Source organism: Bombina bombina, chromosome 10 (genome assembly GCF_027579735.1).
Source record: "Bombina bombina isolate aBomBom1 chromosome 10, aBomBom1.pri, whole genome shotgun sequence".
Classification (NCBI taxonomy): Eukaryota; Metazoa; Chordata; class Amphibia; order Anura; family Bombinatoridae; genus Bombina; species Bombina bombina.
In genome coordinates this window covers 105,290,544-105,308,320 of record NC_069508.1, presented here as the reverse complement: position 1 = coordinate 105,308,320, position 17,777 = coordinate 105,290,544, and the positions used below count along the sequence as shown (strand labels likewise).

General features: G+C 41.4%; 1 protein-coding gene across 2 annotated transcripts in view; it reads right to left on the bottom strand.

Annotated features, from left to right (window-relative positions):
* SEC16B (SEC16 homolog B, endoplasmic reticulum export factor) overlaps positions 1–17,777 on the bottom strand; it is a 602,132-nt gene that overhangs the window by 52,699 nt on the left and 531,656 nt on the right. For both annotated transcript variants that reach the window (XM_053693298.1, XM_053693299.1), the window contains one exon: positions 7,252–7,378. In XM_053693298.1, coding sequence (XP_053549273.1) covers positions 7,252–7,378 — 127 coding nt within the window. The remainder of the gene's footprint in view (positions 1–7,251; positions 7,379–17,777) is intronic.

Genomic DNA, 17,777 nt, shown 5'->3' with positions numbered 1-17,777 from the left:
CTTTCAACTTCAACCTCAATGTTAACACTCTAGCGGGAGCAGTAATTAACAATCCACTTGTAATCTAGTCCAAAGCGGGGCAAACATGTGCAAAACAAGCACTGCCACCATCTCAACAAAAAAGGAAGGGCAGGGCTTGTGGACTCTTACCTTCATGAAAGAAATTATTTTTTCAGGTAAGCATGCATTTTGCAAGCTTGTAATGTTGGACTTCACTTTTCAGAAAATTTTGTTTTCTTCCATCAGATGGTGAGAGTCCATGAGTCCTCACGTCTGGGAATCAATACCCAAGCTGTGGAGTCCACAAGATCACTGTGAATAGGGGGGAACATTACTTCCCAGGCACTATGGCCTGCAGAATTTTCTTGCCAAAGGCAGCCTCAGAAGAAGCATACACATCTACACATCAAAGTGATAAAACCTTGAAAAAGTGTGTACAGAAGACCAAGTAGCTGCCTTACAAATCTGATTAATAGAAGCCTCATTACAAAAGGCCCAAGAAATAGCAACTGCTCTAGTGGAATAGGCAGTAATGCGCTCAGGGGGAGATTTTCCCGCAACCAAATAAGCTTTGTGAATTTAAGTGTTAAGCCAAGCTGCTAAAGTAACCTTTGTGAGGCCCAGAAAATGTAACAAAAAGAGAAGAACGTCTGAAATCTTTTGTGGCTTCCACATATTTGAGAACTCTTATAACATCCAAGTTGTGGAGAAAACACTCTTTAGAATTCTTAGGAGATGGACAAAAAGAAGGAAACACAATTTTCTGATTACTAGTATCTGTAGATACCACCTTAGGAAGAAAAGAATAGCCTTAACCTGATACAAAATCAGAAAAGGATGCTTGCATGACAAAGGTGAAAGCTCATACACCCTACTATCCAAATAAATAGCTAGAAGAAAAGGAAAGTCCCAGGATAAAAGCTGAGTGTCTAAACCATGCATTGGCTCAAAAGGAGGAGTTTGAAAAACACTGAAAACCAGATTGAGATTCCAAGGAAGAGAAACTAGACGAATAACTGGCTTAAATCTGATCGAAGTCTGAAATCCAGGAATTTTACAAATGTTCTTAATAAACAAAACAAAAAGACTATGAATCTAATCAGTCAACTAAGGCAACTCAAAAACTCTAGGAACGGTAACCTTTGCGAAAACACAACGCAATAAAGGTTTTCCAGACCTTATGATAAATATGTCTGGTAATAGGTTTCCTATGATGAATCAGGGTATCGATAACCATGTCAGAAAAACCTCTCTGAGATAGAATTAAGCGTTCAAACACCATGCCGTCAAATAATAGTTCTGAGATCGTGATAAAAAAAGGGGCATATCGCTGAGAGAGTTCCTCCTTGAGGATTGACATAAGCCACTGCCATGACGTTGTCTGACTGTAATCTCAGAAAAGGTTAGTGTTTGAGGTCAGTCCAACTCTGGAGAGTCCTGAATATTGCATGGAGTTCCAAAATATTTATTGGTAACCTTGCATTCTGATAAGATCTAACTTCCTGCACTCTCAGAGACCCCCCAGACTAAACCACAACCTCACAGGCTAGCATCTGTGGAGATCAACACTGGTGGAAGAAAGGAAGCTCCATTAACCAAGGACTGGTGAGTCTGTCACCAAGTAAAGGACTATCTTGTCTTGTGAACTTACAGAATCCTCTGAGACAGATCCTTGTGGACCCTCGTTCCATTTATGCAGCACCTGCAATTAGAGGACCCAAAGATGAAATCTGGCAAATAGAACTGCATCTGAGGCAGACACCATGAGACCCACTACTTCCATGCACTGAGCAACGGAAGGGAAAAGATTTAGCTGCAGTAGAGCACAGGCCAGCTGCACTGATATCTTAGTGACAAATATATAGTTACGGAATTGATTACAAAACCCAAGAAAAGACAATAAGAGATCTGAGGAGTTGAAGAGCTTTTTGGAAGATTTATTTCCCAACCGTGACTCTGAAGCAACTGAAGAACCATCTGAGTGTAAGAAGAAGTAGCCTGGACCAGAATGTCGCCCAAGTAAGAAACTACAGAAATTCCTTGAGATCCTTGAGCACCTTCATGCGGTCTTGGGAGCTGGGGTAGACATCTTGGACTGTTTGTTTTTGAAGCAAGAATAGTTAGACTTCCAGGAGAATTTGGTGTAGTCAGAATTCTGGGTAGAGGGGGAATCTTCATGAGCCTTAGATTGCCAAAAGATATTAAAAAGCCCTGCAGATCAAGGGGCCTATGTATCAAAGGTCTTGCGGACCTGATCTGACAGTGCGGATCAGGTCCGCAAGACCTCGCTGAATGCGGAGAGCAATACGCTCTCCGTATTCAGCAATGCAGCAGCAGCAGCTCACAAGAGTTGCTGGTGCAACGCCGCCCCCTGCAGACTTGCGGCCAATGGGCCGCCAGCAGGGAGTTGTCAATCAACCTGATGGTACTCGATCGGGTTGAATTGTGGCGATTCCTGTCTGCCTGCTCAGAGCAGGCGGACAGGGTTATGGAGCAGCAGTCTTTAGACCGCTGCTTCATAACTGCTGTTTCTGGCGAGTCTGAAGACTCACCAGAAACACAGGCCCACAAGCTCCATATGGAGCTTGATAAATGGGCCTCCAAAGCTTATCCTTAGATTTCTTATCCTGGGGCAGAAAAAAATCCCTTATCCGCAGCGACTGTGACAATAATAGCATCCAGTCCAGACCCAAACAGAGATTTACCCTAAAAGGGAAGAGAAAGCAGTCTGCACTTAGAAATCATATCAGCAGACAAAGACTGAAGCCACAAAGCTTGCCAAGCTAATGCAACATTCTTAGCATTGATGCAAAACATTTCCAAATAAACATTTCACAAATAAAGGAATTTGCTGTTCTCATGAGATTAATATGATTCTGAATCTCATGCAGAGTGGCTTCCCCAGAAACGAGTTCTGAGAGATCACACCAAACAGCAGTGGCAGCAGCGAAACAGGCAACACATACTGCAGATCTATACATGAAACCTGCTCGGAGAGGAAAGTTAGATTAACATTTGGTAGTTGGAACAAAAGGAATACCGGGCTTCTGCCATTCCTTAGAAAACATTTCAGAAACTGAATCAGGCATGGGAAAAGAGAAAGGCTGCTTAGACGCTACTAGAGCTGCAACAACTAATCGGCATAATCGATAATAATCGATTATGAAAATAGTTGTCAACGAATCTCATAATCGATTAATCGATTAGTTGGTTTGCAATTAGTTGGTCTGTGCACAACACCAGCTGCTTCACTCCAATGAACTCCTGCACATGGTATTGTGTTTTATGGTTATGTCCTTAGCCTAAAGGACGTCTACTTTTCACTTTTTCAGGACAGTATACGTTTACAACTACCCCTGGCTTATGTGCAACCCAGATATAATAGTCATCATTTGGATTGTTTATATTAAATTTGGTGATTTGGAACTATGCTTTTCATGATATAGTGCCAAGCTTGTTGTTTACACCTTGCCCCTAGACTGATGGGAGTTATTTAAATTGATGTGCACTATTATCTGTTTGCACAATTATTAGCGTATTGCTTGCTATTGCTGATTATATGTACTGTATAAATAAATGTGTAAGGTTTTGTCCTGTTATTGATATACAGTCCTTAGCACTTTTGATTTTGTTTTTTATTGTTTTTTTATATTTTTAATAAATTGTGATAATATGTACCAGATTCAACCTTTATAAGTATATATTCGTTATTTTTAGAGCGGACTAGATATTTCCCCTAACCTTATAGCTGGTTATTTACCATTGCATATAGATATTCAAGATATTTTTATGTTAGAATGAAGTCAAGGGTTACTTTATTGAGAGGCCCCTTGCCAAGGTAGAAAACACTTAGCATTGGTGAAGAGCTAACAAAGATAAATATCCCACTTTGGTGAAATTGGCAAAACCCTACTTATACACCTCAACAGCCTTTTCTCTGCTGCAGGAAATATAGCAGCAAACAGAGAACCAGCCTTAGCCAGAAGCATGTTGACATGTTGAGATTTTTGCATTTAAATGCAAAGTTTCTGAAAGAGTGAATAACAGAATGTTATTAATAGTGATAGTCTAACTCTTTCTAGTTCTACCTCTTTTCAAGCAGTTTGTGGTTTTGTTTAATTATAAAACTGTGTTCTGCTGCTTAAAAATTGAAGAAACAGTTGTGTTAATGTAAAGTTTTCGTCTGAAGTTTATATTTGTAACACTCATTATGTGGATTTTATTTAAAACATAGAAAACTATTATTGATTCTCTTTTTATCCGATTAGTCGATTAATCGAAATAATAATCGGCCGATTAATCGATTATGAAAATAATCGTTAGTTGCAGCCCTAGACGCTACCTTAAATTTTTTTTGTCAATACTCTTATTAGGCTGCTTGACTGTAGAAGGACAATCCTCTACGTCTAACATAATTAAAAATTTCTGCAATAAGTGCTAAAGCACCAGGGTCCTGAGACTCAGAGAGACCATCCTCAGAATAAGAGTCCTCAGAGACAGAAACACATCTATCATTAATTGGTTGTGGCTGCTTCTAAGGAAAGACCACTTCAAATCCTTGCAAATGTCTACGCTTAACAGTTAGAGGCTAAAACCTCACTGATAGAAGAATGAATATAATCCTAAAGTTTTGAAGAAAGTTCAGATATACTTTACTGGGAGCAACTTTGATAGGGTAAAAACCGTTGCACACTCTGAAGTGCAGTAAAACCCTGTTAAGGATTAGTAATAGACTTCGCACATGAGGTACAAAGCCAAGCAGAGGGACACACCTGAGAATCCTTACGAAGCAAACACAAACTACAAGGGGTTAAAATAACAGAGGATCTCCCTTCTAAATGATTAGCTCCACCAATTTGCTCCAGAGTACAAGTAAGGAGCAAAGATAAACAGAAGGAAATAAGTAGTATAAAGCACACAAATAAATAACGCCAAATGGAAAAATGCACAATGTAAAAGCGATTAACCCTTTAAAGGTAAACAATAACAATAAACTGTTCAAATATGCGTTGAAAAACTGTAAAATAGTAAAAAGGATTACATAGCAAATATCACACCACATAAAGGATTAAATAAAATGTATACCCCAAATTTAAAGTCAAGATCTGATGATCAGAGTGCCCTACCATCTCCCTCGGTCCTGAAAACCTTCCTACAAGCTGAGAATGTTACACTAACACAGGAACAGGAATGGATTATGTTACACTAACACAGGAACAGGAATGGATTATAACACAGAAAAGGAGAGTTAAAAAACATTCTAAATCAGTTAACCCTTAGTGCTTTCACGCTACTGGTGAGCAATAAAGCTAAAACACGGTATCTAACAATCATAAATTTAGCGTAGGTGAAGTAAAACATAAATAAAATTCTGAGCATGCTATGCCAACAGCGCCATATTTAAAGCAACAGTAACCTCAAAAAATAAAGTAGACAAGCCCATTCTAGACAGTGTAATCACAATATTAGGGATCTAAAGCAGTAACAGCATTTCAACCAAGGGGATTGGTAGAAAAGTCCACATTTCACCTAGGGAGGGCTGTGGATCCACATGGAGCAGCTCGCTGTAGACCACGGAACTGGAGGCAAAAGAAAATAACTAAGGATCATGGCAAGTGGGAGGGATTTAAAGCTCTGGTGTGGTGGATGTCTTTTGCCTCCTCCTAGTGGTCAGGAGGGGAATATTCCTACAAGTGATGACTCACCATCTGATGAAATTTTTTTTTAGTGCCCAGCAAGTGTGTCCATAATTATCTTATTGAGAGTTTTAGTTCATTCATTGATTTATTTCTGATTACAAATCATGAAGAAGTTCTTTCATATGATATCAACTATGTTTTTGCTAAGTTCTAAAACGAATAGGCATACATTTCTCAATAACTGTATTAAAAAAAATAAAGTTATGGAGATGGCTCTACGGTATATTTTTGGAGGTGAAGAACATTCTATCTTTTGACATATCAGCATAACTTGAACATTTTCCGGCAATACTCACCATTTCTGTAAATGCTCAAATTTAAGTCCAACTGTAAGTCATTTTTTAATAAGAAACCCGCACAAATTAAAAGTAGTTTTTTTCAGCAGACCCAGCATATTCAAAGCATACCATTAATTGATGTACAGTCATTATAACTTGTAAGTAATATAAAACAAACAGTGTGTAAAAAGGTAATATTTTTATTAAAGTTTTAATAAGCAAGGTCGTAAAAAAATATGTTTTTTTTTAAACTCTATTGTAAAACGAATAAGGTATTATCCTAATATAAAAAGGTCCTTTGTGTATATGTATATAACTTTGATCTGCACATAGGGGCTCCCATTAGCCTAGTGATCTCTAGTACCACAGTGATCACCTGGCTTTTAAATGCGATATAGGGGTATGTTAAAAAACAAACAAAAAAAAACGGTCTTCTGGGCTTTAAATCTAGGTATCTTAGGGGGCGTCTAGCCCTTTTTATGAACTGTAGCAGGCCATAGAAATCTCCTTCCTACAAAATGCGTGCTTTTTTATTTAAAACAAAAAAAAAAACGCTTTAAAGGGACAGTATACACCAATTATTATATAACTGCATGTAATAGACACTATTAAAAAGAATAATATGCACAGATACTGATCTAAATATCCAGTATAAAACCTATTAAAAACTTACTTAGAAGCTCACAGTTTAGCTCTGTTAATGAGGTAATCTGGGACACCCACTGAAAGGGGCCGGGTAAACAAAAAGAGCAGACCCCCCCCCCCCCCTTCCCTGCATATGAAAAGACAGATAACATAAACAGGAGTCTGCAGGAGTCTGTAAACGCGTGTATACATCTGACACTGTGGGGCTTGGTTAGGAGTCTGAAAATCAGCACAATGTTCTTAACAAAATAAGCAAAACTATACATTTTTATAAAAACACTACCAGATAGGCTATATAAATGGATCATCTACAAAACATTTATGCAAAGAAAAATCTAGTGTACAATGTCACTTTAACTTTTCACATCCAAGTTAATCTGTGATGAAGACACATGGTTGTAATCTCAATTTAAAGCATTATGCAGATGATGACCACGTGTCAATAAATGCAGTACAGGTGTTAAACACTATTATGCGCCAAGGCAAAGATATGGTTATTTGTAATCCTGTTTTTTATTATTTCTGCAGTGGAAAGGGATAGAGAATTCATTTTGAAGAACATCACAACACAAATCATCCCATTGATGTGTTTATACAAAACTAAAATGGTTTAATATACATAACCTTACCTGAGCTTCTGGAAAATGGGTTGGTTTGGGTGTGTGACGTTGGGATATTGGGTGGAGGAGGCAAGTGACTGGTTGATAGAGGTGGAGGAGGAAGAGAAGGCATTTCTCTAGTTGTGCTGGGATCCTCCTGAGACACAGAGAGAGAAGATGTGAATGAGAAACTGAGGAATACTAAGGCGACCTGCTCACACAACGTATAAAACCATAGGTAAGAATTAAATAATGAAAGGGACAGGACAGTCAAAATTAAACGTTCATGGGTCAGATACAGCATGTTACTTTAAAGGGACATTATAGACAGAATTAAACTTTCATGGGTCAAATACAGCATGATACTTTAAAGCAGGGGTGCCCAATAGGCGATGTGATCAAATTGATGTGGTCAAGTTACACAATCCCAACACTGGGGTGTGAGTAGAGTATGGTTGCTAGGGATACCGCTTTATCTACTGCAGTTTGTGAAGGGGCAGGTCATTAAACAGTATGATGGTCGGACATGAAAAGTGCTACAGGATTGGATCTCAAGGGACATCGAATTCAGCCAATCAATGGAGATGATTTTTGAACGACAACACAATTGGCCTATCAAAAGCATGGCTGAGTGAGTACTCTCCTAATGGATATGGCGGTATAGTATAGTTAGGAGGGTAATCATCAATAGATAGAAAAAGTAAAGGGGGAGGCTACTGTGCTATGCTAAAGGAACAAGTCTGATTGACGTCTGGTAAATAAACGTGTTGACCCGGGAAGAAATGGTCTGCATGGCGCGCTATTGAAATTTATTTATGCAAGCCTCACTGGGTCATATCAGCCCAAGCCCACGGAGTAAAGTAAAGGGGGGTCAGTGGCAGTAATTTGAAGGCAGTGTTTTGTAACATGGCACAAGGGGTTGCCCCTGTTAACCCGAATTAAAGTCAGTGCTACTTTTGTTGTCAGGCTGTTGTAGCTTTAAGCTTTTGCACATCCATGCGTTGCTAAATCATGCAACCTTAAAGGGATATAAAACACACATTTTATTTTTTTCATGATTAAGCTATAGAACATTTAATTTTAAACAACTTTCTATTTTACTCCAATTATCAATTTTTCTTCATTCTCTTGCTATCTTTATTTGAAAAAAGCAGGAATGTAAGCTTAGGAGCCAGCCCATTTTTAGTGGGTAGAGCTGGTCATTTGAAAAGTAGATCCCAACACAAAAAAGTGTGGGCACCCCTTCTTTAAAGGGACAGTCTAGTCAGAGCTAAGCTTTCATGGGTCAGATACAGCATGCAACTTTAAGAGACTTTGCAATTTATTTCTATTTTCAAATTTACTTTGCTGCCTAAATACTTGATTTAGTGAAAAATCCTTACAGAGGTCAAAAATCAAATTCTATAACCTAGGTTTTCGTCAGCGTCCTAGATTACAAGTGGAGTGCAAAAATATTAGAGTGATTGAGCAGTAACCTCACACAAGCTAAATCAATAGAGCTAATTACAAAGCTGAATGTAAAAAGTTTGCGCTCAAGCAAAAGTCTCAGGCGCAGTAAAATCTGGAATTCCGATAGTGAGGCCTTGCCAAATCCCTCTCCCCATAGACTTCTACGGTGTGCACTAAAAAAAACAATATTCAGGCTTTCGCTAGTGCTAACCTGAAAGTGCTTATAAAATACTTTATTCTGAAGAAAATGTTTTTCCATTTTAAAATACACACACACACACACATCGGGCAAGATTACATAAACGGCGCAAGCTTTAGCGCAACTGTTGAAACCCATGCCGCCCGTAATTTCACCTTGCACATCTGGGTATTATATAAACCCCGCCGGCAGTTCATAAAGTGCTGTAAGTCGGATAAACTAGCAATGTACAGAAATGAGCGTAAATACAAATATCTGGAGTCGCCAGTGACTTACGGCACTTTTGAAACTGCCGGCGCCTAAGAAAAAAAAAATCTCCTGTAAAAGTTTAACCTGCCTCCCAAAAATAAACCTGACACGTAAAACCCCTATATCTGCCATCAAACCCACTTTGAAACTAATAATAAATGTATTAACCCCTAAATTGACAACCCCCCACAACACATTATGCCAAATTAAACTATTAACCCCTAAACCGCAATTCACCCACATCGCAATCTACCTAATAAAACTATTAACCCCTAATCCGCCATTAACCCACATCTCAATAAACCTAATAAAACAAAATTTATGCTTACCTGATAAATTTCTTTCTTTCTTGACACGCTGAGTCCACGGATCATCTCTAATTACTATTGGGAATATCACTCCTGGCAAGCAGGAGGAGGCAAAGAGCACCACAGCAAAGCTGTTAAACATCACCTCCCTTCCCTCCAACCCCAGTCATTCGACCGAAGTAAAAAACATAATTTATGCTTACCTGATAAATTCCTTTCTCCTGTAGTGTAGTCAGTCCACGGGTCATCCATTACTTATGGAATATTTCTCTTCCTAACAGGAAACTGCAAGAGAATTACCCAGCAGAGCTTGCTATATAGCTCCTCCCCTCACCTGTCATACTCAGTCATTCGACCAAGCATACGAGAAAGGAGGAACCATAGGGTACAGTGGTGACTGGAGTTTAATTAAAATTTAGACCTGCCGTAAAAACAGGGCGGGCCGTGGACTGACTACACTACAGGAGAAAGGAATTTATCAGGTAAGCATAAATTATGTTTTCTCCTGTTAAGTGTAGTCAGTCCACGGGTCATCCATTACTTATGGAATACCAATACCAAAGCTAAAGTACACGGATGAAGGGAGGGACAAGGCAGGAACATTAAACAGAAGGAACCACTGCCTGAAGTACCTTTCTCCCAAACACAGCCTCCGAGAAAGCAAAAGTGTTAAATTTGTAAAATTTTGAAAAAGTGTGAAGCGAAGACCAAGTCGCAGCCTTGCAAATCTGTTCAACAGAGGCCTCATTTTTAAAGGCCCAGGTGGAAGCCACAGCTCTAGTAGAATGAGCTGTAATCCTTTCAGGGGGCTGCTGTCCAGCAGTCTCATAGGCTAATCGTATTATGCTACGAAGCCAAAAAGAGAGAGAGGTAGCCGAAGCCTTTTGACCTCTCCTCTGTCCAGAGTAAACGACAAACAGGGAAGAAGTTTGACGAAAATCCTTAGTTGCCTGCAAATAGAATTTCAGGGCACGGACTACGTCCAGATTATGCAAAAGTCGTTCCTTCTTTGAAGAAGGGTTAGGACACAGAGATGGAACAACAATCTCTTGATTGATATTCTTGTTAGTAACTACCTTAGGTAAGAACCCAGATTTAGTACGTCGAACTACCTTGTCTGAATGGAAAATCAGATAAGGAGAATCACAATGTAGGGCAGATAACTCAGAGACTCTCCGAGCCGAGGAAATAGCCATCTAAAAACAGAACTTTCCAAGATAACAACTTGATATCAATGGAATGAAGGGGTTCAAATGGAACGCCTTGAAGAACATTAAGAACTAAGTTTAAGCTCCACGGCGGAGCAACAGACTTAAACACAGGCTTAATCCTAGTTAAAGCCTGACAGAAAGCCTGAACGTCTGGAACTTCAGCCAGACGTTTGTGTAGAAGAATAGACAGAGCAGAAATCTGTCCCTTTAACGAACTAGTAGATAAGCCCTTTTCTAAACCCTCTTGTAGAAAGGACAATATCCTAGGAATCCTAACCTTACTCCATGAGTAACACTTGGATTCGCACCAATGTAAATATTTACGCCATATTTTATGGTAAATTTTTCTGGTAACAGGCTTCCTAGCCTGTATTAAGGTATCAATAACCGACTCCGAGAAACCACGCTTTGATAGAATCAAGCGTTCAATCTCCATGCAGTCAGCCTCAGAGAAATTAGATTTGGATGTTTGAAAGGACCCTGAATTAGAAGGTCCTGTCTCAGAGGCAGAGACCACGGTGGACAGGACGACATGTCCACTAGGTCTGCATACCAGGTCCTGCGTGGCCACGCAGGCGCTATCAGAATCACCGAAGCTCTCTCCTGTTTGATCTTGGCAATCAAACGAGGAAGCATTGGGAATGGTGGAAACACATAAGCCATGTTGAAGACCCAAGGGGCTGTCAGAGCATCTATCAGCACCGCTCCCGGGTCCCTGGACCTGGATCCGTAACAAGGAAGCTTGGCGTTCTGACGAGACGCCATGAGATCCAGATCTGGTTTGCCCCAACGACGAACCAGTTGAGCAAAGACCTCCGGATGAAGTTCCCACTCTCCCGGATGAAAAGTCTGGCGACTTAGAAAATCCGCCTCCCAGTTCTCCACGCCTGGGATGTAGATCGCTGACAGGTGGCAAGAGTGAGACTCTGCCCAGCGAATTATCTTTGAGACTTCCAACATCGCTAGGGAACTTCTGGTTCCCCCTTGATGGTTGATATAAGCCACAGTCGTGATGTTGTCCGACTGAAATCTGATGAACCTCAGAGTTGCTAACTGAGGCCAAGCTAGGAGAGCATTGAATATTGCTCTTAACTCCAGAATATTTTTTGGGAGGAGTTTCTCCTCCTGAGTCCATAATCCCTGAGCTTTCAGGGAATTCCAGACTGCTCCCCAGCCTAGAAGGCTGGCGTCTGTTGTTACAATCGTCCAATCTGGCCTGCGAAAGGTCATCCCCTTGGACAGATGTGGCCGAGAGAGCCACCATAGAAGAGAATCTCTGGTCTCTTGATCCAGATTTAGTAGGGGGGACAAATCTGAGTAATCCCCGTTCCACTGACTTAGCATGCACAATTGCAGCGGTCTGAGATGCAGGCGCGCAAATGGTACTATGTCCATTGCCGCTACCATTAAGCCGATTACTTCCATGCACTGAGCTACTGACGGGTGTGGAATGGAGTGAAGGACACGGCAAGCATTTAGAAGTTTTAATAACCTGGCCTCTGTCAGGTAAATTTTCATCTCTACAGAATCTATAAGAGTCCCTAGAAAGGGAACTCTTGTAAGTGGTAATAGAGAACTCTTTTCCACGTTCACCTTCCACCCATGCAACCTCAGAAATGCCAGAACTATCTCTGTATGAGACTTGGCAGTTTGAAAACTTGACGCTTGTATCAGAATGTCGTCTAGGTACGGAGTCACCGCTATGCCTCGCGGTCTTAGTACCACCAGAAGTGATCCTAGAATTTTTGTAAAGATTCTTGGAGCCGTAGCTAATCCGAAGGGAAGAGCTACAAACTGGTAATGCCTGTCTAGGAAGGCAAATCTCAAATACCGGTAATGGTCCTTGTGAATCGGTATGTGAAGGTAGGCATCCTTTAAGTCCACCGTGGTCATGTACTGACCCTCTTGGATCATGGGAAGGATGGTTCGAATAGTCTCCATTTTGAATGATGGAACTCTTAGAAATTTGTTAAGGATTTTTAAGTCCAAGATTGGTCTGAAGGTTCCCTCTTTTTTGGGAACCACAAATAGATTTGAATAGAATCCCTGCCCGTGTTCCGTCCGCAGAACTGGGTGGATTACCCCCATTAGTAAGAGGTCTTGTACACAGCGTAGAAACGCCTCTTTCTTTGTTTGGTTTGCTGATAACCTTGAAAGATGAAATCTCCCCCGTGGAGGAGAAGTCTTGAAGTCCAGGAGGTATCCCTGGGATATGATCTCCAACGCCCAGGGATCCTGGACATCTCTTGCCCAAGCCTGGGCGAAGAGAGAAAGTCTGCCCCCCACTAGATCCGTTTCCGGATAGGGGGCCCTCTCTTCATGCTGTCTTGGGGGCAGCAGCAGGTTTCTTGGCCTGCTTGCCCCTGTTCCAGGACTGGTTAACTTTCCAGCCCTGCCTGTAACGAGCCACAGCTCCTTCCTGTTTTGGAGCGGAGGAAGTTGATGCTGCTCCTGCCTTGAAGTTACGAAAGGCACGAAAATTAGACTGTTTGGCCTTTGATTTGGCCCTGTCCTGAGGTAGAGCATGGCCCTTACCTCCCGTAATGTCAGCAATAATTTCTTTCAAGCCGGGCCTGAATAAGGTCTGCCCTTTGAAAGGAATATTAAGCAATTTAGATTTAGAAGTCACGTCAGCTGACCAGGATTTAAGCCATAGCGCTCTGCGCGCTTGGATGGCGAATCCGGAGTTCTTAGCCGTAAGTTTGGTTAAATGCACAACGGCATCAGAAACAAATGCGTTAGCTAGCTTAAGTGTTTTAAGCTTGTTCATTATTTCATCCAATGGAGCTGAGCGAATGGCCTCTTCCAGAGACTCAAACCAGAATGCTGCCGCAGCAGTGACAGGCGCAATGCATGCAAGGGGCTGTAAAATAAAACCTTGTTGAACAAACATTTTCTTAAGGTAACCCTCTAATTTTTTATCCATTGGATCTGAAAAGGCACAACTATCCTCCACCGGGATAGTGGTACGCTTAGCTAAAGTAGAAACTGCTCCCTCCACCTTAGGGACCGTCTGCCATAAGTCTCGTGTGGTGGCGTCAATAGGAAACATTTTCCTAAATATGGGAGGAGGGGTAAAAGGCACACCAGGTCTATCCCACTCCTTGCTAATAATCTCTGTAAGCCTTTTTGGTATAGGAAATACGTCAGTATACACCGGTACTGCATAGTATTTATCCAACCTACATAATTTCTCTGGAATTGCAACCGTGTTACAATCATTCAGAGCCGCTAATACCTCCCCTAGCAATGTGCGGAGGTTCTCTAGCTTAAATTTAAAATTGGAAATCTCTGAATCCAGTCTCCCTGGATCAGATCCGTCACCCACAGAATGAAGCTCTCCGTCCTCACGTTCTGCAAACTGTGACGCAGTATCTGACATGGCTCTCATCTCATCCACGTGCTCTATCCTTAACCCAGAGCTATCGCGCTTGCCTCTTAAATCTGGCAACTTAGATAATACTTCTGTCATAACAGTAGCCATGTCTTGCAAAGTGATTTGTAAGGGCCTCCCTGATGTACTTGGCGCCACAAAATCACACACCTCCTGAGCGGGAGGCGCAGGTACTGACATGTGAGGAGAGTTAGTCGGCATAACTTCCCCCTCGTTGTCTGGTGATAATTTCTTAACATATAAAGTTTGACTTTTATTTAAAGTGACATCTATACATTGAGTGCACAAATTTCTATTGGGCTCCACATTGGCCTTTAAACATAGTGAACAAAGAGATTTATCTGAGTCAGACATGTTTAAACAAACTAGCAATGAGACTAGCAAACTTGGAAATACTTTTCAAAATTAATTTACAAGCAATATAAAAAACGTTACTGTGCCTTTAAGAAGCACAGAAAAACTGACACAGTTGAAATAACAATGAACAAAAATAGTTATAGCAACCAAATTCACAGTAAATGTATTAAGTTAGCAAAGGATTGCACCCACCAGCAAATGGATGATTAACCCCTTAGTACCCAAAAACGGATAACAATTATATAATTAACGTTTTTCTCACAGTCAAATACACTGTCACAGGACTACTGTGACTGATTACCTCCCTTTAAAATGGATTTTGAAGACCCCTGAGCTCTCTAGAGACGATCTGGATCATGGAGGATGAAGTAGACAGATTGTGACTGAATTTTTACTGCGCAAAAAAGCGCTAAAATAGGCCCCTCCCACTCATATTACAACAGTGGGGAAGCTCAGAAACTGTTTCTATGCAGAAAACAAAAATGGCCATGTGGTAAAAATCAAGCCCCAATAAGTTTTATCACCAAGTACCTCACAAAAAACGATTAACATGCCAGTAAACGTTTTAAACATACATTTAAAAGTTATGTATTATTATTTACAAGCCTGCTACCAGTCGCTTTTACTGCAGTTAAGGCTCATACATTATTTCAGTATTTACAGTATTTTCAGAGTCAATTCCATTCCTTAGAAAATACATTCAGTGCACACACACACACACATCAGCCTGATACCAGTCGCTATCGCTGCATTTAAGGCTGAACTTACTTTACAATGGTATCAGCAGTATTTTCTCAGTCAATTCCATTCCTCAGAAAATAATTTACTGCACATACCTCTTTGTTGCAGGGGGACCCTGCATGCTATTCCCCTTCTCTGAAGTTACCTCACTTTTCCTCAGATGAGAACAGCCAGTGGATCTTAGTTACGTCTGCTAAGACCATAGAAAAAAACCCAGGCAGATTCTTCTTCTAAAGCTGCCTGAGAATAAACAGCACACTCCGGTGCCATTTAAAAATAACAAACTTTTGATTGTAGAAATAAACTAAGTTAAAAAAAACACCACAGATCTCTCACAGCTTCCTATCTAGTTAGGCTGCAAGAGAATGACTGAGTATGACAGGTGAGGGGAGGAGCTATATAGCAAGCTCTGCTGGGTAATTCTCTTGCAGTTTCCTGTTAGGAAGAGAAATATTCCATAAGTAATGGATGACCCGTGGACTGACTACACTTAACAGGAGAAAGAGAGAAAGGAAGTAACAAGCTGCAGAGGTGCCTGAGGTTTATAATACGACCAAAAACCTGTCTAAAAAAACAGGGTGGGCCGTGGACTCACTGTGTCAAGAAATAAATAAATTTATCAAATAAGCATAAATTTAGTTTTCTTTCTAATGACACGGTGAGTCCACGGATCATCTCTAATTACTATTGGGAATCAATACCCATGCTAGAGGACACAGATGATAAGGGAGGGACAAGACAGGGAACCTAAACAGAAGGCACCACTGCTTGAAGTATTTTCTCCCAAAAGAAGCCTAAGCCGAGGCAAAAGTATCAAATTTATAGAATTTTGAAAAAGTGTGTAGAGAGGACCAAGTTGCAGCCTTGCAAATCTGTTTCACAGAAGCTTAATTTTTGAATGCCCAGGAAGAGGAAACAGCCCTCGTAGAATGAGCCGTGACTCTCTCAGGAGGCTGCTGTCCAGCAGTTTCATAGGCCAAGCGAATAATACTCTTCAGCCACAAAGAGAAGTAGCCGTAGCTTTCTGTCCCTTATGTTTCACAGAGAAAACTACAAACAGAGCTGAAGACTGGCGAAAATACTTAGTCGCCTGTAGATAGAATTTCAATGCACCCACCACATCTATATTGTGCAGCAGACGTTCCTTATGAGAAGAAGGGTTAGGACACAAAAAAGGAACAACAATCTCCTGATTAATGTTCCTATCCAAAACCACTTTATAAGGTAAGGAGATTCCCACTGCAACGCCGAGAGCTCCGAGACTCTACGAGCAGACGAAATAGCAACAAGAAACAAAACCTTCCAAGATAACAATTTAATATGTAAGGAATGCATAGGCTCAAATGGAGCCTGCTGAAGAACCTTAAGAACCAGGTTAAGACTCCAGGGAGGAGTAACAGGTTTGAACACAGGCCTGATTCTGACCAAGGCTTGACAGAACAATTGCACATCTGGTACATCCGCCAGACGTTTATGTAACAAAATAGACAAGGCAGACATTTGACCTTTCAAAGAACTTGCCAATAAACCCTTCTTCAAACCTTCTTGGAGAAAGGCCTAGAATTCTAAGAATCCAAACTCTACTCCAAGAATAGCCTCTGGATTCACACCAATACAGATATTTATGCCATATCTTGTAGTAAATCTTCCTGGTAACAGGCTTACGAGCCTGAATCATGGTCTCAATGACCGACTCAGAAAATCCCCGCTTAGAAAAGATTAAACGTTCAATCTCCAAGCAGTCAGCTTCAGAGAAACGAGATTTGGATGAAGGAAGGGCCCCTGAAGAAGGTCTTTCCTCAGAGGGAGTCTCCAAGGAGGGGAGGATGACATCAATGACCCGAGGAAGGAGAGCGAACGGAGGGAATAGGTATGCTAGACTGAAATTCCAAGGGACCGCCAGAGCACCTATCAGTAGAGCTTGAGGATCCATCGACCTTGACCCGTACCTCGGGAGCTTGGCATTCTGATGAGATGCCATAAGATCCAGATCCCGCTGTCAACCAAGTTGGAAAAAACTTCCGGATGGAGTTCCCACTCCCACGGGTGAAGACTCTGTCTGCTCAGAAAATCCGCTTCTCAATTGTCCACTGAATGTGGATCGCAGATAGACAGCAGTTGTGGGTCTCTGCCCACTGAATAATCTTGGCTACCTCTGTCATGGCCAAGGAACTCCGAGTTCCTCCCTGATGGTTGATGTAAGTCACTGAGGTTATGTTGTCCGACTGGAACCTGATAAACTGGGCTGAAGCTAGCAGAGGCCAGTCCAGAAGAGCATTGAAGATTTCCCTCATCTCTAGAATGTTTATGGGGAGAGCAGACTCCTCCCGAGTCCATGTACCCTGAGCCTTTAGTGAGCCCCAGACTGCTCCCCATCCCAGCAGGCTGGCGTCCGTTGTCACAATCACCCAGGTGGGTCTGCATAAGCAGGTTCCCTGAGAGAGATGCTCCTGAGACAACCACCATGGAAGAGAATCTCTTGCCGCCTGATCCAGAAGTAACCGCGGAGACAGATCCGCATAATCCCTGTTCCATTGCCTGAGCATGCATAACTGCAGAGGTCTGCAGAGGTTGAAACGGTCAAACGGAATGATGTCCATGGGAGCTACCATCAGTCGAAGATCTTTGATTTTCTGACCTCTGTCAGA